The sequence below is a fragment of the Pantherophis guttatus genome, chromosome 3 (genome assembly GCF_059756535.1).
Source record: "Pantherophis guttatus breed Tessera chromosome 3, ASM5975653v1, whole genome shotgun sequence".
Classification (NCBI taxonomy): Eukaryota; Metazoa; Chordata; class Lepidosauria; order Squamata; family Colubridae; genus Pantherophis; species Pantherophis guttatus.
The window spans coordinates 183,484,097-183,510,323 of NC_142065.1; the positions used below are offsets into that span (position 1 = coordinate 183,484,097).

A 26,227-nucleotide genomic window follows, 5' to 3' on the forward strand; every position below is an offset into this window, starting at 1 on the left:
CTACTTTTAACCATTGTTTAATGGTTAATTCCAAGTTACTATGGCACTAAAAAAAGTGATTTATGACCAGTTTTCATGCCAAAGACCATTGCAATATCCCCCATGGTCACGTGATCAAAATTTGGGTGTTTGGCAACTGGCATATATTTATGAACGGTTTCATTGTCTCAGGGTCATGTGATCCCCATTTGTAACCTTCCCAGCTAACTTCTGACAAGAAAAGTCAATGGGGGAAACTGGATTCACTTAAGAACCCCGTGATTCACTTCACAAGGTAGTAAAATGGGGCACAACTCACTTAGAACTATCTTGCTTAGGAGCAGGAATTTTGGGCTCAATTGTGGCCGTAAGTCAAAGCTTGCCTGTATATGGGGTGGTGATTGATCCTGTCTGCCTTAGTTCTAATACTACACTTTTCCATGATAAATGTTAAGTAACATTATTTAAACATAAACAGGACAGGCCCTTGATAAACAAAGAATAATATATACATTAAAGAAAGCAATTGACAAATTTGAACAATATTCCTCACATTTTTAAAATATATGGAGCTGTGGTGGCCCAGTGGTTAGAGTGCAGTACTGCAGGCTACTTCCGCTGACTGCCTGCTGCCAGCACTTTGGCAGTTCGATTCTCAACAGGCTCAAGGTTGATTCAGCCTTCCATTCTTCCAAGGTCAGTAAAATGAGGACCCAGATTGTCAGGGGCAATATGCTGACAAAATGCTTAGAGAGGACTATAAAGCACTGTGAAGCAGTATATAAGTCTAAGTGCTTTATAGAGCTGCAGACATTTGCTGTCTTTCAGAAAGCAGCACCTACACCGACACCCTCCTATATATACCAATGCAGGAGGTCTCAGGCAAATGAAGAGTGTTGTTTCCCACAAAAGAGTCTCTTACACTTGCACAACTCTGGCATCCACAGGATCGGGCTCCTTTTGCCACAGTGATAAAAACAGCACATGTTATAAGCTTTATGACCTTCACATATGTGTGCATTTAAGTAAGAGTTGTAGTAAACTGATGATTGCAGCTGCTGGCAACAGGTTTTACAGCTTTACCTCATATAGCTTTTGACTTCCTCAGCCCCTACTTCAGGTTGGATCTTTAGTAAAAGAGGAACAGGAAAAGCTGGGCATACCTAGAGGGCTGATTACAGTTACAAATGGCTCATTCGTTCCTAGCTGGCCTTGAGATCCATCCAATATCCAATATAAAGCAGTGCGAAACTTCCTTCCTCCATTTTGAAACAAAGAATGGATGACTATATGAGATAGACTCATTATATGCAAAGCGAGATAGTTCAGGCCTTGATTTGTCATACTTTTGATGATTATGGCTTACAGCTCATGAAAATCTCAGAAAATTAGAATATTGTGAAAAAGTCTAGGCTCAAAGTGTCCCACTCTAATCAGCTAATTAAGCCATAACACCTGCAAAGGGTTCCTGAGCCTTTAAATGGTCTCTCAGTCTGGTTCAGTAGGAATCACAATCATGGGAAAGACTGCTGACCTGACAGTTGTGCAGAAAACCATCATTGACACCCTCCATAAGGAGGGAAAACCTCAAAAGGTAATTGCAAAAGAAGTTGGATGTTCCCAAAGTGCTGTATCAAAGCACATTAATAGAAAGTTATGTGGAAGGGAAAAGTGTGGAAGAAAAAGGTGCACAAGCAGCAGGGATGACCGCAGCCTGGAGAAGGCCATTAAAAAGTGTTGGGGACTTTCACAAGGAGTGGATTGAGGCTGGAGTCAGTGCATCAAGAGCCACCACACAGAGACAGATCCTGGACATGGGCTTCAAATGTCATATTCCTCTTGTCAAGCCGCTCCTAAACAACAAACAACGTCAGAAGCGTCTTACCTGGGCTAAAGAAAAAAAGAACCGGTCTGTTGCTCAGTGGTCCAAAGTCCTCTTTTCTGATGAGAGCAACTTTTGCATCTCATTTGGAAACCAAGGACCCAGAGTCTGGAGGAAGAATGGAGAGGCACACACTGCAAGATACTTGAAGTCCAATGTGAAATTTCCACAGCCTATGTTCATTTGGGGAGCTATGTCATCTGCTGGTGTTGGTCCACTGTGCTTCATTAAGTCCAGGGTCAACACAGCCGTCTACCAGGAGATTTTGGAGCACTTCATGCTTCCTTCCACAGACGAGCTTTATGGGGATGCTGACTTCATTTTCCAGCAGGACTTGGCACCTGCCTACACTGCCAAAAGTACCAAAAACCTGGTTCAATGATCATGGGATTACTGTGCTTGATTGGCCAGCAAACTCGCCTGACCTGGCATTGCCAAGAGAAAGATGAGAGACATGAGACCGAACAATACAGAAGAGCTGAAGGCCGCTATTGAAGCATCTGGTCTTCCATAACACCTCAGCAGTGCCACAGGGTGATAGCATCCATGCCATGCTGCATTGAGACAGTAATTGATGCAAAAGGGGCCCAAACCAAGTACTGAGTATATATGCATGCTTATACTTTTCAGAGGTCTGATATTGTTCTATGTACAATCTTTGTTGTATTGATTTTATGTAATCTAATTTTCTGAGATTGTGAATTTGGGGTTTTCATCAGCTGTAAGCCATAATCATCAAAAGTATGTCAAATCAAGGCTTGAACTATCTCGCTTTGCGTGTAATGAGTCTATCTTATATATTAGTTTCACCTTTTAAGCTGCATTACTGAAATAAATGAACTTTTGCACAATATTCTAATTTTTCCAGTTTCACCTGTAAGTGTCCTTCCTCCATTCTCAAATTTTTGCTGAAGTAGAAGGTTGGGTAATAAAGCCCCCTCCTTCCAATCGCGTTCGCCTCTGGCAGCCCTCAGAAACCGATCAACGATTACAATCGTCGTTTGTCATCTCACGCGGCGGGGATCATTTTTCAGCTTCCCTCACTAACTGCCGGCAGTGGATTTCCTGGGGGAATCCTGAGTCTGAGTCGAGATCAGCCAAGGTCTGCAGACAGCAACAGGGGGGCGGGGGGGGGGCGGGAGCGGACGAAGTCTGCGTTAGTAGAAACGCAGCGCTTTTGCCTCCGCCGCCCGGGAACCCAGAAGTTTAGGTAAGGCAATTGCGCAACCACGCCAGAGCTGAGGGAGCCCAGCCTGGCCTCGCCACTGAGAAGGGGGCGGAGCTGCGGTGGGGATCCCGGCGCCTTCCGAGCATCAGCAGTGGCGGCGCGACTCTCCTCCAGCGAGCCCTCCGCACTTTCCTTCCATGCTGCTCACCAGCATCGCCGACCGCAGCTTCCCTCTGGCGAAGGGCAGGGCGAGGGCGACCGCGCTGACGTCGCTCTTCTCCATTGGCCCTGGCCGGCAGCACATGCCCAAGACAGCTAAGATAAAGGCACCCGGCCCACACCTCGCTTCTCCGTCTCTGCTTTGGAGCTTTTTTCTGTCAGCCTCCTTAGCTCGGCTCTTCTCTTCCCCGGCGGCTCGACTCTTAGCATCTCCGGTTCGGCGCAATGGCTAACATGAACATTTTCATAGGCACATGGAGGCTGGACTACAATCAAAATTTTGACATGCTTTTGGCGGAATTAGGTAAGAAAGGAAGGGAATTGGGAGTGCTGTCAAAAAAAAAAAATGTAAGGGAATTATGATAAAAACAGAAAAATTAAGCCTTCTTCTCACAAAGGGGAATTACAGAGCTCGGATTCCTCTTCGGCTAAACATTAAAAGAAGGATGTGGATAGTATGGCTGAAAAATAGGGCAATCAATAATAATAATAATAATAATAATAATAATAATAATAATAATAACAGCAACAACAACAACAACAACAACAACTTCAGGATTCAGACTGACAGGCGTTTGGTCCACAGCACGCCTGACATAATAGTTGAAAAGAAAAAAGTATGGTTCATTGACATTGCAATACCTGGTGATGCATGGATTGAAAATAAGCAGCAAGAAAAAATCACAAAGTACCAGGACTTGCAAATTGAAGTTGAGCGACTGTGGAAAAAGAAATCGTGTGTTGTCCCGATTGTAATTGGAGCCCTTGGAGCAATACCCAAAGGGCTACCCCACTATTTAGAAATTCTAAATTTACCGCACTTGAACATTTTGACTCTACAAAAAACCACTTTACTCGGAACAGCTTACATCCTCCAACGATACCTTAACAGTTCCTAGGTCCTTGGTTAGGACTCGAGCTGCTGAGCTATTAACCAGCCTCAAAGGCTGTGAATCTCACTAAAGATTAACTGATCATCATCATCATCACATTTTCTTATGTATATGTTCCATTCTTGTACTCGTGTGTGTGTGTGTGTCTGTGTGTCTGTGTGTAAATTCAAAGATGCAGATGGTAATTCCCAGTGAATGTGGATCTCCTAAGTGCAATTGACCGAAAAATGTAGGATTGCTGTTAAAAACTATGTAATTCATCCTACCCTGTGTCCATCCCCCCCTTTTTTTAGGAGAAGGGTGGCTTTGTCTGTTTAAAATGGCTGCTTTGTATTAAAATGAAATATTGATTGTAGCTCAAAGTGTCTGGTGTATGTGTAGTATGCTTGTATCTCTTTCTCTGTGTCTCTGTGTGTGTCTATGTGTAGTCTGTTTTGTATGCATGCAATACTTGCATTCTGTTCAGTTGCTATGCAAAATGTGCTTTTCAGCATGCAGCCCTATTTCACCAAAACGTGCATATGGCTTTGTCATCTAGGTTGCAGTGATGGATGATGATGATGATGAAAAAGTTTTATTTTTTTTCCTTTTGGTAGTCTATAAAGATTTGGAAATATGGAATTATGAGCTTTGTGTCTCTTTTTTCAGCTCTTAAAAATGCTCTCTCCAAGCTCTGCAAAGGCATTCTCAAATAGCTTTTATAACAAGCATATAAACAGACATTGTTTCAATGGAGCCGATGAGCAAACTAAGATTGCAGCTGGGCTGCATATGAAAAGTGTGTAAGAGAGAGAGAAGGAAAACAGGACTGAATGAGTTGTCCATGTGGGGATGATGGGTTTAAATGAATACAGTTGCTCTTTTCTTGAACTTCCCCCAGGGAAGAAGAGTACTTCTTTTTTTAAAGAAATGGATTTCTGTGATATATGCTTCGCTATGTTTCTTGTATTTTACCTGACTTTGCTCAGGTCTATATTAACAGAATGTATGGTTCTAATATTTAGGAGTTTCAAATAGTTTGATTCAGCATTAGAAATGTTGCAAGATGAGCAAATTTCCTGTACCTTCATGCCGAGGAACACAAAACCGAATCTAGCAATGACAGAGTTTAGTCATCATTTTCAGTGACTCCTGCTGAAATAGAAGCTAGAAAAGTACCGAATGAACATCCTATGAATGAACTATTTTATTTGAATTTTTCTTCCCTCCCTCTCCCGTCCTTCTGGATCAATTCCACTGAAATATAGAGTTCAGTGATGATTATTTAATACATTTGGTTCCTGTAGCCAAAATATTGCACAGCGAGCTGAGTTCTGGGGCCCATTTAAATTAAAATATACTACATTTTCATTGGTCTGTACACCATATATAAATGTAGTTCCTTAACTAGGAACACCACACTATATGCAATACAAAAAGTCTGTTCCTAATCAATATTCCTGCCTTAAGACTAGACATAGGAAAATCCAGAACTCACTCAGGAAATATAAGCCAATCTGAAAGGTGGCAATTTTGTGGTCTCCAAATCTGTTGAACCCAAACTCCTGGAATGACACAAACTTCATGTTTATGGGAGTCAATTCAAAGTAATTACTCTGTATTGATTTTTTCTATGCCTTACCAGAAGTTGCTGTAATAGTGAGAGGAACAGTGAGAAGAAATATACTGACACACTGTAGAATGATTTTGTTCCAATCCTACTGAAGACTTGTGAATATGCTTGTCTCCTACAAGGATTTGAATTCTGAATAGAACTCATTTTAGGTTAGGTTGAGTTTTACAAAGTTTTGCAAGAGTGATGTGTAATTAAAATTTAATGAGAAGGGCCGGTAAGATCATTGACTGGGAAACTCCCTCTCATGCTAGATAATTTAAAAAGATCATTAATCTTGTGTGAAAGTGTCTATATAATGACTGTGCTTTGCTGAACCTATTTAAAAGTAAATTCTCTCTTCTTTTGGCAGGGATAGGTGCAATAGTTAGAGGGTTGAGAAATATGGCCAGGGAAGATACTATCATCAGCAGGAATGACAATACTTTCACAATCAAAACTAAAAGCACTTTCAAGAACTCAGAATTCAGCTTCAAGTTAGGTGAAAAGTTTGATGAAAACACGATAGATGGTCGAAAAACTCAGGTAAATGAGACTGTAACCCAGGGAACACACCAAGTATATGACATGTTAAACTGATTTTTAACTATTGCGTTCAATGACTCCTGAAGTCGAATAATGTCATTACCTCCACAAAAATACAGATTCTGCTGTTTTAACTCAAATATCTCAGCAGTAGCAGTCCCAAACTAGATACTTGACTTACAAACTAGTCCATTATTCCCAGAATATGCCCAAACTACTCCTAATTTAAGAACTCTGTGCTATGCTGTTTTGATCTGATAGTGCTGGTGAGTTTTGTAATATGAAGAAACTAATTTAAGAACTTAAGCTCAGTCCGCATCAGTAGTGGGATTCAAATTTTTTTACTACCGGTTCTGTGGGCGTGGCTTGGTGGACGTGGCTTGGTGGGTGTGGCAGGGGAAGGATACTGTAAAATCTCCATTCCCACCCCACTCCAGGGGAAGGTTACTGCAAAATCCCCATTTCTTCCTGATCAGCTGGTACTCAGGAGGCAGAGAATAGATGGGGGCAGGGCCAGTCAGAGGTGGTATTTACCGGTTCTCCGAACTACTCAAAACTTCCGTTACTGGTTCTCCAGAACTGATCAGAACCTGCTGAATACCACCTCTGGTCCACATGCTTAAGAATGCCCACTGAATACCAGCAGAATCATTTGCACTGCAAACAGCATTGATTACCAGTTCTCCAGGTGCCAGAAAAGTGCATTTATGCTCAAGTATAATTTTTTATGGATCAGTATGATGTTGTTTAGTTTCAGTTCTTAGATTAAAACTCATTTGTCCCAGTTGTTTTAACAAATCTACCTTCTTCCAAAATCCAGTTTTTTAGTCTTTTGCTCCTGAAAAATGGTAAGTGTGGCTCTGGCCTATAAAACAATGCCACAATTGCCATGAACAGTTAAATCTATATGGCTGTGATGGCAAACCTATGGCACACCTGCCACCTGTGGCACGCAGAGCCATATCTGTGGGCACGCAAGCGTTGCCCTAGCTCAGCTTCTGTGCGTATGTGCGTGCCGGCCAGCTGATTTCTGGGCCTTCCGGGCCCATAAGTCGGAAAAAGGGCTGTTTCCGGCCTCCGGAGGGCCTCCGGGGAGGGGGGGGAGGCTGTTTAATTTAATTTAATTTATCGCATTTCTATGCCGCCCATCTCCCAAGGGACTCTGGGCGGCTTACAGCAAAAATAATGCGAAGAATGTTTTTGCCCTCCCCAAGCTTCAAGAAAGCCTCTGGAGCCTGGGGAGGGTGAAAAATGGGCCTACAGGGCTCACTGTGCCATCATGTACCAAAAGTGGAGGAAGCGCAGGGTGGTCATGCATGCATGTGCAGGGGACGGGGCACATTGAATTATGGGTGTGGGCACGTGCATGCGACCTCCCACGCTTCCCTCGCTTTTGGCATGCGACTGCAAAAAGGTTAGCCGTCACTGCTATATGGGAAAACACTGGAATAAAGAGCTTCTCTGGACAGTGTATTCAGTTGTCAGGCACCCCCACATTGTAAAATGCATTTTTCTATTCATCAGTGATCACACCTAGAGGAGTTTTGCCACTGTTCTTGTGTATACAACCACACAGATATGTGTATCCCTTCCCTGTCATTTTGTGCTCATTTTAATTGTTACAGCCAACTTCTGGTGGCTGTGCTGAACTAACTCTTTGAGCTGAATCTAAGCCGGATGCAAGAGCTGGTGCATTTGCAAAATAGGGGATAAAACTCATAACATTATCCTCAATTTACATATGTCTGCAAAGGCAATTACCACAAATAAATAAACAAAAATCTTAGAAATAAAGCTCAAACTCAAGAATGTGTAATAGAGAACAGTTTTGTAGACTGAACTTTACAAATATTATCTTTACCTGGATCCACTGTATAAACCAGGAGAGCTGATCAGCTTGATGGTAATTTGTGGTGTTTATGTTTCTGTGTAATTGTCTCTAAGTAAGCCTTGCCAAGTGGTACATTTATTATAGTGTCAGGCATGTAGATAACCACAAAGTTGGGGATGTCTGCTCTAATATATATTTTTCTGTCATTTTTTTATACACACAGAGGAAAAATCATGAATGAGCAGGAAACCACCACCACAACCAAAGAATTTCTGTTATCCCAGGTTCTTGGGAAGGACTTGATAGTGTCAAATCCAGTGTAACATCAACTATAATAATAACAGCTGACAACATTAAGCACACTAAAGTAAAAACAGAGGTTAGAAGGGAATAAGAAGGTCTTAAAATCCAAGCTTAGTGGAGGAAATGCCATCAAGGAAATGAACACAGCTGGAATAGTAGACTGGACTCAAGCAGAACTGAAAGCCCTAGATAGGAAGACCAGAAAAATCATGACAATGAATCATGCTCATCACCCACACAGTGAACATGCTGGGCATGGAATGTTGCAAGTACTTCAGACAGCTGAAGAAGAAGAGAAAAGGGCATTGAAAGAATATTTGAAGGATGGTAAAGAAGATGCACTGAAACTTGTGTATCATGAAGGCTTACTGAATACCTCAGATAGCAAAGCAGCCTACAAAAAACACCAAATGAAGAATAGAAAAAAGACACAGCAAGGCAAAATATCATATGTCCACTAAACCCCCCCACACAGAGAAACCCTAGCTGCATGCTGTGTACGTCACCAGAAGCCCCCAACAAGCAAAGTCAATGGGGAAGCTAGCAGGAGGTCCAAATGATTATCATGGGCTAATGGGGTGCTGCAATTGTCATAATTGGAAGCTGGTTGCCAAGTGCCCAAACCACAATCATATGACTGCAGGGACTCTGTGATGGCTGCAGTCACAAGGATCTATCATAAGTTTCCTTATTCAGCACCATGATAACTTCATACTTAATATCCACATGTTAAGCATTGGTTGTTTAACAACAGCAACTGAAAGTGCCAGAACTGCCACACACTTGTGATATCATGCTTTACAGCTACATTGCTTAGTGATACATTTTTGTATTTCAGTTGCTATTGTTAACCAAAGACTACCTGCATAATCAAGAATAATATAAGAATTTTTAATTCAGAGTGAAATCAATCATCTAATCTAATATGAGCAGGTCATATAGGACAAATTGAAAACATATGAGCAAAATATCTCATCTACAGATTTGTAGCTCTATTATATATTAAATAAGCAATACCTTATATTAAGATCAGAGGAAACAATTTCACATAATTTAAAGCAATTTTCCATTGGTTTATAATTACTATTTTTAAAAAAGTAATTATTGGAGTAGGAACCACAGTATCACTAGAGCCTGCCAACCATCATGGAACTTCAGAAGCAGCAATCCCAGCAGGATAAAATAGAGGAGTATTATGTGAGAGTTTCAGATTAGCCACAAAAAGCACAGATTTACTCATTGTTTTAAACAACAACACAACAACAAAAAGCCAAATGTTTTTCTGTTGAAAAAATGGAAATAAAAGTTCAGCAGTGGGAACTGTAGAACACAGAGTAGATATATGATAATGATGAAAGATAACTATACTATGAGTCAAAGGAACACATTTTGGGGTGCTGTTAAGATTAGGAATGGGGACAACATAGTCAGGTCCATCATGGGGCAATGAACTGAGACATTTTCTTTAGGATGAAAGGCTCTCCATATATCTATTAAATTTAGTTCCTCTGCCATATTAAAAAACGTTTTGGGTAATATATTCCTTTTCTTCTTATTATCTTTACTGCTGGCGTAATCCTTTTTAGTATCTATTATCCCATTATAATCTCCCATGATACAAATATTTCTGTGGCCTATCATAATTATTTTTTCTTGTATTTTTTTATAATAATCCCCCTGGTTTTTATTAGGCGCATAAATAACTACTAACAAAAATGATAAAAATCCTCTCTTTATTTCCACCATTAACGTTCTTCCTTTAGAATCCACATAGATTTGTTTAGGTATTATCCGTCCCTTAACATATATCGCCACCCCTTTCTTTTTCTTTTCAGATAAAGCTGTATATAGCTTCCCCAACTTGCTATATTCCAAATACCTTTCATCTTGTTTCCGAATATGCCTCTTGGAGGCATATTATATCTACTTTTTGCTTAGCTAACTTTATAAATATCTGTCTTCTTTTTGTTGTTGCATTTAATCCATTTATGTTTATCGATATAAGCTTCCAATCTTCCATTCTTTAGTCTTTCTGTCTGGTAGTAATATCTGTTTGCCCTTGTAATCCTTTGGGTTCTTGTTTTACTACCTTTTATATCTTAATTCTCTTTTTCTTCCTTGTTCTTCTTTTCTAGGGCTCCCTCTTTGGCATCTCGTTGGTGTGGCAATTCTTCTTCCTGGCTTATGGTCTCCACTTCCTCCTTGCTGCACTGCTCCTCTTTGTTTCCTGTCAGTTGATCCAAAAAATTTTGTGCCGTCACTAAACTATCTATTTTCAATTTCTTGCCTTGCCATGTGACAGGTATCCCTTCTGGAAGTATCCATCTAAACATGATATTTCGTTTGTTCAGTTGTATTGCCAGAAAATGATAATCTTTACGCTGCTCTCTTACTCTACTGGGAACTTGCTTCAAAGTGATGATTTCTTTACCCTTATATATCATAGATTCTTCTCTGGTTATATTGTATACTATATCATAGATCCTTTTTCTAACAAATCTGTTATGGACCTCTCTGGGCAATTTATGGCGTCTGGCATAGTTTGTCTGAATTTGGTATACCTCATCTATTTCTGTAACAATTTTTGTTTATCTCTCTGTAAGGATTCTGCAATAATCTCCGCCATTATTTGTTCAAGATTTTTTGCCTCAATCACATTTTGGAATCTCAGGTAAAACGATTCCCTGTCCATTTCCAGCTGGATCATTGAATCTTCAAGGTCTTTGTTTAGGGCCATCATCTTTTGATCTACCTGATCTAATTTTCTTTCAGTTTGCTCCGCCTTGGCCTCTACAATTTTTATTTTTTGTTCATTCTGCTGGATTGCTTCTTGGATTGCATTCATTTTACTGTCTAAATTCTGGATATCAACTTTCATTTCACTGTGATTACTAAACATCGTTTCCTGCATTTTAACCATTGCCTCTTGTATTAGCATTAATACATTATTAAGGCAGCTTGCATTGTTTGCATGGTTGGAGCTGTAGTAGATTTTTCCATTTTTGAAGGCCCCTCAGTCAATCGTTGATTTGAAGGAAACACCATTGTTGTCATTGGATTCAATGCTGTTTTCTTCCCTGCCTTTAAGGTTGTAGTAGTGACACTAGTCATTTCTTTCAATATTCTACTTTGCGCTCCCAAAATCTTATAAATATTTTTTCACACTATAATATGGAAAAAATATTTTTCCACACTATCATCAACCATCTTCGAGACCGCCTTCTGCCGCATAACCCCCAGTGACTGGTAAGATCCCACAGAGTTTGTCTCCTCCGGGTCCCGTCAGCTAAACAATGCCGGCTGGCGGGCCTGCAGGGGAGGGCTTCTCTGTGGCTGCCCCAGCTGTCTGGAACCAGTTACCTCCTGAGGTCCGGACCATCCCCACCCTATTGGCCTTCCGAAAAGCGGTGAAGACCTGGCTTTTCCGGCAGGCCTGGGGCCATTGATCTCGCTCTTGTGATCTGACGAGATCCGGCCATGAATGGTGTGAATGAGTTTTTAATGTTTTTAATGTTTTTAATTTTTAAATTTTTTTTATAATGATTTTTTAAAATGTGTGAGCCGCCCTAAGTCTTCGGAGAGACTCCGAAGCAAATAAACCAAATAATTAACAATTAATAATGAACAATCTCTATTGTCTAAATTTTTATACCTGGTTGTTACTACCTAATATAAAAATGTTTAATTAAATCCTTTTAATTTACTTATTAATTACTTCACACTTAATTACTTAACCACTCAGACATTATAAAATATGATAAATATACATTAACTATACATTAAGATTAAGATTCAAATATCAAATATCTTACTTCAAATATCAAATATCAATATATCAAATTCAAATATCCCGTTTCTTAGAGGTATAAATCTTATATCTTTTCCAGTGTCTTCTTTCAAGTACAGCTCTTAGCTCCTCCCAAGTCTCTTATGTCCTATCAATATGGATAGTGTTTAGCGGTGGTAAGAATATATAGTTCCTTAGTTCGGTACTCTCCTTCTGTACACTTTAATTTGGCCTCAATATTCTTTAAATCTTCTGTTCCAAAGTCAATTCAGTTAAATCAAAGAAGAAGTCTTTTCCTTTCCTCTGCAATTTAAGGTTGCCAAACTAAACACTTTCAGCCAGCCTTTCCTCTACAATTTAAACAGTCTTCCGATCCACTTCTCTCGCTGTTGAGTCACGGCAATGTCAGTCCTCACTTCTTGTCCCCCTTTCAGTCCTGTTCCTATCACCTTCTGTCACTTTACGCTATCGGCTCTCTCATCTTCTTCGCCTTCAATTTTCTTTTAATTCTCAGTTCTCACCAACTTTTAATAATCGTGCCTCCACTTCACGAATTCCACTCTTTCTCCTCGTTGCCGTCTTAACAGTTGAGTATATTATGCTGAGTCATTCTCCATCCGCCAAGTCGCCGCTCACTCTCTCGCTGGAAATCTTCTAACCAGAAAAGACCGGACCCAGTTTTTCAAAACAATCTTTAATCTTGCGATGTTCCAAATAATCACTTAAAATGACACCATATGCTTCGAAAATATTCTCTTCCCTGTACTCACTGGCTCATCGCAGCCTCAGCTGTCAGACACATTCGCGTTGTATCGACAAGGGTGTCCATTCATGCAGCGAGTGATCGCCCTTCACTTCACCGCACTCTGGACTCCCCCTCTAGTCCGCAATGCCCTCCAGGCTTTTTGCACCCCAAAGTGTCCCCAAAACACAAAAAATCCAGGGTTGAAGAATAGAGACGGTTCTCCTTCCTCCGCCACGCTGCGAATTGCCAACCGGAAGTTTGCTTCTGGTTTTGATTGTGTACCACACTCAAGACAAATTGAAAATCAACACATGAAGGAAGGAGCACGCTACTAAAATTCTGTCTTCCTTTACAGACCCTCATCACTTTAGATGACAACAATGTATTGACCCAGGTCCAGCAGTGGGATGGCAAAGAATGCACAATAACAAGGAAGGTGGACGATGGGAAACTGATAGTTGTAAGTAGAATTTTTTCTGTCTCTTATGCTAAATTTGTACACTATAAATGAAATGTAACTTACTTCAAATACCATAAATATCCACCTACCTTATCCTGCTTCCCAACAAATCTGTTTGTAAAAAGAGAATGAATATATCTTTTTATTTTCCAGGAATGTGCCTTCAATGGTGTCAAATGTACTCGTGTTTATAAAAAAGAATGAAAAGCTTGATGTCTATGATAGAGAGTGACAGATCATTCTCGAAAGAGGACTAGTCCATATTTTTTTCTTTTTTCTTCTTCTTTCTAAACTAGATTCTTTTTTTTAAAAAAAACACTATCATGTGCAAGAAACAGTGTTGTATGCAATTTAAAGTCCTTGATGACAATGATTAAATTTTAAAAATTCTAAGAGATTTTAACTGTGTTATTATTTGTGAAATATTCCCCTCGCCCTTTTAAGAAAGTTTAGGAAATTGAAATTAGATAAATAAAATAGTAGGAAAAGTGTTAAAATATATTCAAAAATGAATGCTGGGCACAGATATAATGTGAATTTATGCATTATTCCCTGAAAGCAGACTCATTAGTAATATTAATACACTGCACTAAGTAATTACATAGCTTGTTTCTATTTGTAATATGATGCTGAAACTTGCCATTGTGAGTTATTCAATAAATCATGATTAAATGAGGCTATGATTTAGAACAGGGGTGTCAAACGCACGGTCCACAGGCCATCTGCAACATGTGCTGGCCATGCCCACTCCCAGTTTATAGAAGGGGATAAAAGCCATGATACGTCATGTGATGATGTGATGCCGCCAGTTTGACACCCCTAATTTAGAATAATGTGTGCATCTACTTATTCTGTTTAAAAATACAACACCAAAATCCCTTCCCTGTATGCAATTGAGCTGAAAAACAGTTTGAAGTGCTGGACTCTGGAAATACAATCAGACATCACTGGAACAGCAATTAAACACACATAAGAAGTCAGAAAAAATGGACAAGTAGTTATGATTGGCATAGTGTAGGGTAGTTTTTCTCCAACCTAGAACCAGTTGCAGAGTTGCAGATCTACCATATTGGAATTGCACCAGATCAGAGGACCACTCCAACACAGCAAACACTGTGCCTCCAACATTTGCCTTGCAGCCAGCTTTACTAAACATTTGTGTGATGCTCAGTGCTGTCTTTCTTTGAACACAGAGCCAATTTATTTATAAATAATGCTGCATTTCAAGGGGAAACACACCAAGGTTTGCAGAGCTTGGGGAAGGTAATCAATTTCCAATGAGGGCAATTCTTGCCTTACACAACTACACAAGGCCACTGAAATCTCTGGATCAAATAGCTGAAAGTCTGCTGAGTGAAAGTCAGTAATTTTAGGCTTTCATTCAGTTCTTTTTCACACAATGGTTCCAGGGGTGATATTCACTTACTTTCGCTACTGGTTTGCAAATGTGAGTGCGCGCGCCACCTCTGCGCATGCGCAGAGTCTTCCATGCATGCGCAGAGCGTCAAAAACAGGACTTGATAATGTCCGGGTGGGTGGGCGGAGCCTCCCGCAGCAGCCATTACTGATTTGCCTGAACTGGATAGAACCGGCTGAATCCCACCACTGAACTGTTCCAAGAAGCTGTGGGAAGAAAGCATTTTTTTTGTTATCCAGCTTTGTTCTTGATTCTGATGCAAAAACTTGTAGGATGTTTTCTTGTTTTCAAACCTGCTACAGCTTTAAGTGCTAGAACCTCAGGCAGTTGCCATGAAGAAGTGACTCCAAGAAAGCCACAAATCTTTCTTTGATAGTTTAACCATGCTCCTGGAATCTTATCATTTCTAAAGCTGCTCAGAACAGATGGCTGAAGCAGATTGCTTAGGTTAAACATACACCAGTGGATTCCAACTGTTTTGATTTATTTATTAAAGTCCTATCTTTGGAATAAAAAAAATTATTCTTGAAACCTGGAGGGATTTAAGTACTCTCCCCAGATGTTTTCTTTGTGTTTATTTAAATTTTTCCAGTGCAATAAACATTTTTAACCATTGTTTTAGAACTAAGAACCAGTGATCATGTTATCTACCCCTGTTTTGAAATGGATCATTTGTACATTTCAATGCCACATTTTCTTTACTCAGAGCAATTTACAGCATTTGATCTGCTGATATGGTTTATAATGGCTTTAGATGAGAAAGGATTAACCTGAATCTTATTCTATCCATCTTCAGTAAAGTAAATTCACCTGAAGTCAACAGGGCTTACTTGTAAATAATTATACCTCCATCCAATCCAAAGTTCATGCAGCACACAACATTTGCTAGATCATATTTAGTAAGGATATCCAGATCTTCAGATTTTACTCCCAAGTGATGCTTAGGAACATGTAATCCTGAACATAGCATTTATCTGCAACTCTTTAAAATAGCTGCATCTTTTCCCAAAATCACATAGATGTTTATGCATATGGCAAACAATCTTTTTGGAAGTGAATCCAAAGTATTGCATATTATTCATTTCGAACAAAAGGCCATTATATCATTCAGATTGAATTGCCATCTCTTAGCTAATGTAAAAACTATTAAGAACTGTTTTAGGTGGCAATTAGCATATAGAAGAAATTCTCTTTTATTTCTTAAAATTCTTTATTTCAATTTAAAGTGAACTGGGATTAATATTTTCTGTGATACTCAGAAATCAGAATTACGCTCCCCACCCCCACCCCCGAAATGTCAGTTCTATTTTTCATTTGACAAAGAAACAGATTAATTTTCATTTTAGACAGTTCTGAGTATTGCATATTGAATCAACATAAATAGTAATTCAAACAACTATAGTTAAAATAGGTCAAAGCAAGCTGTGTTCATTACAGGTAGAAGGTTGGCATTATTTTTCACCAAGCAATGACTTTGAATTGAAGATATTGGCTATTTGGCACCAGTCCCCTTCTTCTTAAGTAATCCTTGAAGTAATCCATGAAGTATTTTTTATTCCTCTTTAGAAGAATTAACAATTACCAATTAATGTGTTGTCTCTTACATCACATTACATACATTGCACACATCCTGCTTTGGTGAGTGTGAGAGTCCAGTTCTTCAAACAAATCTCATCTTGAGATCTGGATCAATTAGAATAGCAGATGATCAGAAGTATTTGACAAAGAGCTTCGTGGGGAAACATGAAACTCTTCCCACCCACCCCCTATTTCCCTCCCTCCCTCCCTCTTGAATGATTCATAGTGCAAGTATCTGCCCATTACTGCACATGCCAGCTGTTGTCTGGGCTGCTTTTGAAGATGGCTTTGCTTCTCTTTTAGAAGACAACAAAAAGACCACAACTCTCTTGCAAGAGCAGTAAACCATTTTTCAAAAGTAACTCAAAGAAGGACTGACAAGTGGTGCAGTTCCATACCATGAACTTTTGAGATGTTGTTTTGCTACCAGCTATTCAAGGTGACCCAGGTATCTGATAGGCTTCTCTGCCCCTGTTGAGACCCAGGCTGGAGAGGTAGCAGATGGGGTAGGGGAATCCTGATTGATGTCTAGCTGTCTTTCAAACCATCACAAAACACAGTAGAGATGTTACTGGAGACATTTATAAAAGGGAAGGGGCAATCTGGACATGACAACATAGAATAACAGAGATGGAAGGGACCTTGGTGGTCTTCTAGTCCAACCCCCTGCTCAAGCAGAAGGCAGTATAACATTCTGGACAAATGGCTGTCCAGTTTCTTCTTGAAAACCTCTAGTGATGGAGCAGTTACAACTTCTGGAGGCAAGGCATCCCACTGATTAATTGTGCTCACTGTCAGGACATTTCCCCTTAGTTTTAGGTTGGATCTCTCTTTAATGATCTACCTTGTATTACTTCTAGTCCTGCCCACAGGTACTTTGGAGAATAAGACAATTTCTTCTTTGCTGTGACAGCCTCTCAAATACTGGAAAACTGCTATCATATGACCCCTAGTCTGTCACTGCGTTTTTGTATTTACCAGCTGAGCTCATTATTTCTGGACTGTCAGACTTTCCGTAGCTTGCCAAAATTTCTTATCAGTGACTGATACTATGTGTATTCGCATTCCTTTCTTTCCACTTCACTTTTTTTTTTCTTTGTTCTCTTGCCAAGAGAAGTCCGGCTACTGAGAAGTAGCCGATAGGAACTTTGCAAAAATGTAACAATTAAATATTTAGATAGTTAGATGTTTTATTTTCTTTACAATAAATATGAGTTTATTAGAAGATGTATTCCGGTTTTATTTTATCAAAAGTATACACAAGGAAATGCCACGATCCAGGCAATTACCCCAGGAAGGTAACGGGGCTAATTGCTTCTGACATAGTCCTTCTCTTCATTAGACTAGACATATCCAGTTTTCTTAATCATTCATCATATGATTTAGCCTCCAGATCCCTTATCGTTGCTCTTCTCTGTATTCTTTCTAGAATCTTAGTATTTTTTTTTTATTGTGGGGACCAGAAATGGATGTGGTATTCCAAGTATCATGGTCACAGAACTTGACACTTTCTGTAGCTAAAAGATGAGAATCGGAAAAGCAACAGAATTAGAATAAATTCGTATATGTTTAATTTTTTTCTTGGCTCATAGAGTATTTTAACTGATAGCTGTTTATCTGAACCCTCAATCTTGTTTCAGCACATTGATCAATATCTGTCTGTCTATCACCTGCTTCTATTAATGAAATACCATTTCTTCCAGAACTCCAAAATTGTGAGAATAATCTTTCATGGCTAGAAAACCTGAAAAAAGAGCCTAGGATGTTTTTTTTTTAGAAAAATATGGTGCCAGAGGCTTCTCAATCATCCACAGCGTGATTATCCCAAAGATGCCTTTTCCAAAAGGCAACTGGATTTTCTTGATTTTTTCCTTTGAAAAAGTTGCACTTCTCATTCAAGAAGCATCTTCACTTCTGGAGAAAGATAAAAAAGGTCTCCCTATCCTTTTAAAAATTGTGAATTAGAGAAAGCTGGTGGTTTTTTCTAGGATCTTCAGAAAGGACAAATATTTTAGCTTACACATCCCATGAAAGTCTCATCCCACAGCTCCAATCTGAATTCAAAACTTCCATCAATATTGTTGTCTTTAAAATAATATATTAAGTAAATTGCAACACTTCTTTAGATGTATTACAATACGTGATTATATGCAATAATACAAATTCTGCAGCAAATTTAAATCCTATTTCACCTTGTAAACAAAGATAATTGCGTTAAAAGTGCTAAGTAATTCTTTGTTTTATCTTATTAAACCAACCATGGTTTATTAAATTAGTCACAGTTGGCTTGATTTACACATTGCATTGATCCATTTACCATTTTCAAACTAGAATGGACTGGTTCACACAACTCCCTATGTGGCATTCTTAAGAGGGAAAGGCAGAAATAGCTGCCAAGTGTCCCTCTGGTGCTCCCTTTTCTTTTTCCTTTATCCTACCATAGGCATTGAGGTATGTGCATGTGAGATAGGAACAACAAAGCAGAAGAGAAAAATTCAGTCTTATCTCACAAGAGAAATGCTATCATTCCTTTACTAGCTGTTTTCACACCAAAAATATAAACATATCAATCAAAACGAAAAGTTTCACTTGTGGTTGGGGCACCTGTTACAGAAATAGCAGCAAAGCTGAGGACTTTTGCCATCTTGCTGCAACTTCTACAGGAAATTAGGCTTATTTTGTTCTGCAAATGTCCCATTTCAAGAGGCAACTGGACTTTCTGAGTTTTCTTTGAAGACGTTTTGCTTCTCATCCAAAAAGCTTCTTCAGCTCTGACTGAATGGTGAGCTGAGGAAGCCTCTTGGATGAGAAAGGAAACATCTTCAAAGAAAAACCAGAAAGTCCAGATGCCTCTTGAAAAAGCACCTTTGAGACAACCATGACCTGGATGATTGAAAATGTGCCAAATGTTTTGTGTTCATACAACGAACTAACCCCAACCAAACCACACTATTGCAAAAACCAAACCACATTAGGATAATGTGTGTTTCATACTATTTTCTTCATACTTGTCTTTATTGAATTATGAGTCGGTCCCTGAAAACAGCAGATGCATACAGGAGGTCCTTGACTTACGACTACAATTGAGCCCAGAATTTATGTTGTTAAGTGAGACATTTAAGTGAGTTTTGCCCCATTTTACGACCTCTCTAGTGACAATTGTTAAGGGAATCATTGAAGTTGTTAAGTTAGTGGCATAGTTTTGAATCTGGTTTCCCCATTGACTTTGCTTGTCAGAAGGTGGCAAAAACTATTCACAAGACTGCAGGACAACTGAAACTGTCATAAATATGAACCAGTTGCCAAGCATCCACATTTTGTTCACATGACCATCGGGATGCTGCAACGGTTGTAAATGTGAAAAATGGTCATAAATCACTTTTTTTCAGTGCGGTTGTAATTTCGAACAGTCACTAAAAGAATTGTTATAAGTCGAAGACTTCCTGCACTCCTTAAGTAACAGCAGGTGAAAATGCCCAATTACTTGCCAACTTCAAAGAAATGAATGGAAAGATAAAATGTACAGTCTGTGAAGAGAAATGTCCTTTTTCATGCCACATGATAGGAAATATGAGAGAAATGAAAGCATATAGAATAGATGTGTGTGGTGTTTTCTAAAGAGTTACGGTACTTTGCAACATATATTTTTATTTATTTCTGTGTATCTCACCTTTATTCTTTTTACAAATAACTCAAAGTGGCGAGTAAACATATCCAACACATTTTCCTCCCCTTAATTTCCCCATAACAACAATCCTGTAAGGTGGGTTGGGCTGAGAAAGAGTCACTGGCCCAAGGTCACTCAGTTGGCTTTAATGGCTAATGTGGGACTTTAACTCACAGCCTCCTGGTTTCTAGCCTGGTACCTTATAACCACTAGACCAAAGTGGCTTTCCAGATATAAGCAGAATTAAAGATTCCTCTTTGAATCTTTAATGTGACTTCCTCATATTTGTAAGGCTTGTTAGATAGTTTGAAAGCTCTTCCAGTTTTTCTTACATAGATACACATACATATGCTAATACATGTTAAATTCATGCTAATTTCACATACAACTAAGGTAGTACTACAATTGTAGTACTTATTTCCCATGTGGTTGTCTTTTTTTACCACTAGATGGCTTATTGTAACTTCTAGTAGCCACTGTAGATTACCAATGAAATTATTTTAACAAAAACAATAGGATGTCACTATTTAAAAAATAATGTAGAATTTTACCAGAAACAGATGAGAAAGTACGAGTACAATTGAAAACCATGCTTTGAAACATGTCTGATCATGTTTATTCAAGTCCTCTTTAAATCTGTAGGGTTTATTACCTGGAGCCCGGTATGTGGATTGAGACCATGGTGATTAGGGTTTTTGTCTCCTGGAGTTAAAAGACTTTTTGGAGGATTCTTTTTCCATTAGGTGTTTGAACTTGGTTTGGACACTTAGTACGAAATGTTGTATATCAAGCCAATTGGTGCCAATTGTTTTTGGAAATGGAAGTGGGCAAGAAGAAGTGGGCAAGAAGTGGTGACCCCGAGTGTGTAGATTACAGATTTTGTCCTTCACATTTCCAGTTAATATTAAAATTCATTATTTGAAATCCTGGAATCTGCTGTCATTTAATTTTTATAGTATTTGGCTACATCTGTATTTCTCAATCTTGGCATATTTAAGATGTGTTGACTTCAACTTCCAACATTCTCCAGCTTAGTATAAGAATTCTGAATTTGGGAGTTGAGAAATACTGGGCTACATTGTGGAAGAATTTTTTCAGTGAAAGGCATCTCATATCCTAGCTTTAGGTTTGTATTGCCACCCCTTCTTTAGAAAGCTGATTATTTCAAATTGAATCTCATATATCTGTGTGCATAATTTATCATTTAATGTTCAAATGAAAGGAATTGTCCTAGCATTATTGTTATTCTTACTGAAAATAACATTCCTAAATATCTATCTGATTTTGTAACATAGAACTGTTAACACTCACTGATTGCTTTTTATTTTCCTCCTATAATTAAATTATTATATTTCTTTTCTAGCTGATGGTGAGAGATTGGTTATGAAAGGAGCCAATTTAACAACTCAAGAGATGTTAAATGCATTCAACTCTAGATGTCAAAAGAAAGAACTTGCGGTAGCAGAATAGCCACCACCATAGACTACTTGAAACTGACGATAGAAGAGTTTGCATCAATATTATAAATGCATACCAATCTACATGAAACTACACTCAGAAAAATGGCAAGGACTTTCCTAATAACCGAAAGAATCTAAAGTGGATATATAGAGGAGGCAAGCTGATTCTGGTTTTAAAAAATGCTTTTTGGACTTTTGATTAAAGATTAAACTCTTAACACCTTATCAGTGTTAGATTAACATCATTTTTATTAGTATAGAGGGAGTAGTGACTTCCCTTTACAAGGGAAGATTCTACAAGGGTTTAGAAGAATAAACTTAGGAATGGTTGGAATCAGAAATTTAGTCTGGAGAAAAGAAAGCTACAGTGGACTTGCTGTCTTCAAGTATCTGAAGGTTGTCGTGTAAATAGGCAAAATCATTCAGTTCTAGAAGACAAGAACCTGAGTTTAATTTAAAAGGAAACAGATTTAAATTGGACCTGAAACAAAAATTCCTAACAGGTAAGAGCGGTTAAAACAATGGAATAATTCACATAGGGAGGTCTCCACTTTTCTATACTTAAACAGTGTCTAGGTGGCCATCTGTCAAGGTTGTTGTGGATTTGCTTTGGGCAGGGATTGAACTAGATGAACCTCAACATCTCTTCCAACCCTTATATTTTATGATTCTTTGTATAATCTATATGTTATCCATAACTGGGAGATACTTACACGATTTTTCTATTTTGAAGATGAGACCCTTCTCCCCAAGATTTGTAATTGATTCCATATGGACATTTCTGTCCAGTGGAGTCAGAATTGTATTCAAATAGAGTGGAGTGGAGTGGAGTGGAGTGGAATGGAGTGGAGTGGAGTGGAGTGGAGTAGAGTAAAGAATAGAATAGAATAGAATAGAATAGAATAGAATAGAATAGAATAGAATAGAATAGAATAGAATAGAATAGAATATTTTTATTGGCCAGGTGTGATTGGACACACAAGGAATTTGTCTTGGTGCATATGCTCTCAGTATACATAAAAGGTACGTTCATCAAGAATCATAAGGTACAACACTTAATGATAGTCATAGGGTATAAATAAGCAATCAGGAAACAATATCAATATAAATCCTAAGGATACAAGCAACAAAGTTACAGTCATAAGTGGAAGGAGACGGGTGGTGGGAACGATGAGAAGATTAATAGTAGTGCAGACTTAGTAAATAGTTTGACAATGTTGAGGGAATTATTTGTTTAGCAGAGTGATGGCATTTGGGAAAAAAATGTTATAGTGTCTAGTTGTTCTGGTGTGCAGTACTCTATAGCGTCATTTTGAGGGTAGGAGTTGAAACACTTTATGTCCAGGATGTGAGGGGTCTCTAGATATTTTCACAGCCCTCTTTTTGACTCGTGCAGTATACAGGTCCTCAATGGAAGGCAGGTTGGTAGCAATTGTTTTTTATGCAGTTCTAATTATCCTCTGAAGTCTGTGTCTGTCTTGTGGATGTGGATTCATGTGGATGAACAAAATTGAAACACTCTATGTGGAACCTTCAATAAATATAAAACATCTTCTGTTTACTTGTAATCAGGAACAGGAGGAACATCTTATAGTCTAAGGTTACATTCATGGGACTGATCCCATAAAACAAAACAAAGTGAATGTGGCTAAGTTAACCTCCTGTTCTCCTGTTCTCTTCCTGTCTGCCTTGGCACTCTTTCCTCAAGGCCTTTCTGCACCAGGACTCTTGTTAGTTCAAAACCAGCTTCAGACCTCCGCAGTTTCATTAGTTGAGATTAAAGCCAATGTATTTCTACTTCAGTTGAAGCATATTTGAAACTACAGAATAATAGCACTCATATTTAGCTTTGAAATACTGTGTTCCTAGAAGTTATGAGCAATGTGAACATTTTATTTCCTCATTCCCCAAACCTGAAATTTAAACATACTAACAAATATTTAAAGAGAAGAGTGACTTGCCAATTTTGCAGCATCCTCCAAGGCTTTTTCCCCCCCCATATGACCCAATAAAAGCAGACTTTATGAAAAAGAGGATAAATGGAATACAAATAGTCCTCGACTTGTGACTGCAATTGGGACTGGAATTTTAGTCTTAAATCTTGACGGTCATAAGTAAAGGCACCCACATGACTGGACACAATTTTATGACTCATTTGGCAGCGGTTAAGAAAATTGTGTGATCCTAAGTCCAAATCCATTTTCTGAATGGGTATATTTTCCTGGGAACCAGCAAAAAAGGAATTAAAAAAAATAATAATCAAATATCATATGACTGCAGGACACTGGAACCAGTCATGGATGTGATTGCCAAGCACCCAAAATGCAGGGATGTGGGGATTGTGCGTAGCACAACATTTTGGCCTGAAGTGCTTTAGTGATCACAAAACATCCTTTCTGAGGTCATCTTAACTCCGAATGGTTATTAAATGACTAGTAAATTTAAAAAAAAAAACCTGTATGCAAGCAGTATCCTTTCCCTTGGATATGGAATGGGAATGAAGACAAGTTTCTTTAGTATGCAACAACCTAAATCCAATAAAAACAAAACAAAAACAAACCTGGGTGGACAAGTAATTTTTCAATCCTTATTCCTACCTTCAAATTAGAGTTACTGACCTTTGCTTGCTGCTTTAACAAGCCTCTACAGTTTTCCTGGCGAGATTTCAGAAGTGGTTTGGCATTGCCTGCTTCCTAAGGCTGAGGGAGAGTGACTGGCTCAAGGCCATCCAGTTGGCTTTGTACCTAAGGCAGGACTAGAATTCACAGTCTCCCAGTTTCAAGCTTGATGCCTTAACTACTACACCAAAACTGGCTTATCGATATATTATTCCAATCAGACATAAAAATATACCAACACACCAAGTTAATATAATAGCAATAATTTAGATGCAGGACATATGTACAGAACTATGAGGGACAACAATATTTCATAATTCCCAATGCAAAGATTAGTGATTTTATCCACTATTACACACATACGGAATTGCTTATAGATCTTTCTATGTCCTTGCAGAGTTTACATGATTTCACATAAGCAAAAAGTAAAGTGTCTTCTTTTTTTAATAGTTTAAGATACATAGGAGATTATTATTTGGTTTTACAATATAAAATGTTACCTACTTATAGACAGATATAGACAGGCAGACAAAACAAACATCCTAAATTGGTCAAAAACAAAACAATACTTCCAAACTAAAAAAGCTCATTTAAAAAAAAATAAAAAATGAATAAGTATAGTGGTGCTCTGTTTCATCATTTTTTCATCAGTCAGTCTGTTGATTAAATTGCATCATTGGGATTACTAAATAATAAAAAAAAAAACCCTGGTAACCCCAGTGCATTAGTAAGTATTTTAGGAAAAGAGAAATAGTAACTTTAAAAAAAATCTGGTGGGTTTTAAACCATTAATACTCTATATGATAAGCAATAATTATAATGAATGCCCTGTTGCAGGGCTACTGGTCAAGGTTGCTTTAAAAAAAAAATTAGAGATAGTCCTCGGTTTACATCTATTCATTCAGAGATTGTTCAAAGTTTTGCCAGCTATAAAAAAAAAACAATGAAGTTCCGACTGGTCCCCAAAGTTCTAACTATCCCAGCATCCCCACAGTCATGTGACTGTGAGCCAAGCATTTGGATTCCTGGCAGGTGATTATGACATCACAGCAAGCCATGTCACATGATTGCCATTGGCAACCTTTCTAGACAACTTCCTACAAGTGAAGTCAATGGGAAGCTGACAGGGAAGGTTGTATGTTGCCCTTGTAAATCACTTCCATCACTTTTTCTCCCAAGGAGTCTTCTGCAAAGTATCTAGCAGCCCCTTCTAGCTGCACACCATGGTGTGTCCCCATCCACAGGTCACCCCTGCCTCCTCTGCTGCCCCTCTACCGCCTCTCTCAGAGTTTCTTCAGCCTCCATCAGCCCTCTTGCCCTTCCTAGTACTTGTCTGTGGCACACCCTTCTCCTACAGCACCCATGCAAAACCCACCTGGTTCCCTTACCTGGGATTTCTGCCTCTTCCCAACCCATGTGCTGTGGAGTTACAGCTGGGATTGCCATTGCTAAGTGATGCGGTCATCTGATATCATGCTTTACAACTGCATCACTTAGCGATAGCAATCTCGGTCCTTATTGCTGTCGTCATAACTTGTGGACTACCTATAGACACCACGTTACCCATAGACTCAATCGATGAGGTATTCCTGCCCCTGCAAAGTAGCCAGTCAAGGTACCTTAGAAGAAAGAAATGTACTGCAGGCAAAATGAACATCACTTTAGGTAACAGAAGTAGGAAAACAACACTTTGAATAGCACTTCGGGAGTGGGAAAATGCTGCTCTCACTGGTTGAAGGGAATTTAGAGGCGATGCTGTTCATTCCTACAATACCAAAAATGGCCATTGGCCTGTAACTAGTTATGGGGCAACCTGATAACGTGGATGCATAAATAAGCCATAGTGGTCTCTTCATTAGGGTTCATTAAAAAATGAAACAGTGGCATGTGATACAAGTTCATACAAACACTGAAGTTGAGAAAGAAATGGATGGGTTGGACAGGATGTGGTGGACTATTCAGGTAAAAATATTATTTCTTGCACTTTATGTAATGGGGTGATTTCACATCTGCCTTATTGATTATTCTTTCATATTAGTTGAAGAGCAATTATTGCTGTAGTTCTAATGACAAGTGGCAAAAG

The 26,227-nt window shown here is 38.8% G+C and overlaps 1 protein-coding gene and 1 long non-coding RNA gene across 4 annotated transcripts; one reads left to right on the plus strand and one right to left on the minus strand.

Annotated features, from left to right (window-relative positions):
* The first annotated feature begins 2,250 nt into the window (after positions 1 to 2,250).
* On the plus strand, positions 2,251 to 21,751 carry LOC148114932 (fatty acid-binding protein 5-like). Of its 2 annotated transcripts, none has more exons than XM_087890735.1 (4): positions 2,251 to 3,552; positions 6,106 to 6,278; positions 13,300 to 13,404; positions 13,558 to 13,801. In XM_087890735.1, exons 1-4 carry the CDS (start codon positions 3,474 to 3,476, stop codon positions 13,606 to 13,608), a joined length of 408 nt encoding a protein of 135 aa, XP_087746861.1. In that variant the 5' UTR covers positions 2,251 to 3,473; the 3' UTR covers positions 13,609 to 13,801. The 2 variants fall into 2 exon arrangements, with proteins under 2 accessions (XP_087746861.1, XP_087746862.1); XM_087890736.1 differs by lacking the exon at positions 13,558 to 13,801 and adding an exon at positions 21,430 to 21,751 and having other exon boundaries at positions 2,254 to 3,552.
* Positions 17,577 to 25,211, minus strand: LOC148114933 (uncharacterized). 2 transcript variants are annotated; one of them, XR_015733407.1, is made up of 3 exons: positions 24,649 to 25,205; positions 24,145 to 24,270; positions 17,577 to 17,916 (listed from the first exon to the last, which is right to left on the minus strand). It is a non-coding gene; the product is annotated as an uncharacterized LOC148114933 (long non-coding RNA). The 2 variants fall into 2 exon arrangements; XR_015733408.1 differs by lacking the exon at positions 17,577 to 17,916 and adding an exon at positions 21,418 to 21,954 and having other exon boundaries at positions 24,649 to 25,211.
* Positions 25,212 to 26,227: the final 1,016 nt, after the last annotated feature.

What these genes read in the sequence shown, in the direction of transcription:
- LOC148114932 (XM_087890735.1), top strand. Translation starts at nt 3,474, where the DNA reads ATGGCTAACATGAACATTTTCATAGGCACATGGAGGCTGGACTACAAT. An exon ending in TAGATGGTCGAAAAACTCAG is followed by an intron (nt 6,279 to 13,299) that starts GTAAATGAGACT and finishes CTTCCTTTACAG; the next exon opens with ACCCTCATCACTTTAGATGA. An exon ending in ACGATGGGAAACTGATAGTT is followed by an intron (nt 13,405 to 13,557) that starts GTAAGTAGAATT and finishes TTTATTTTCCAG; the next exon opens with GAATGTGCCTTCAATGGTGT.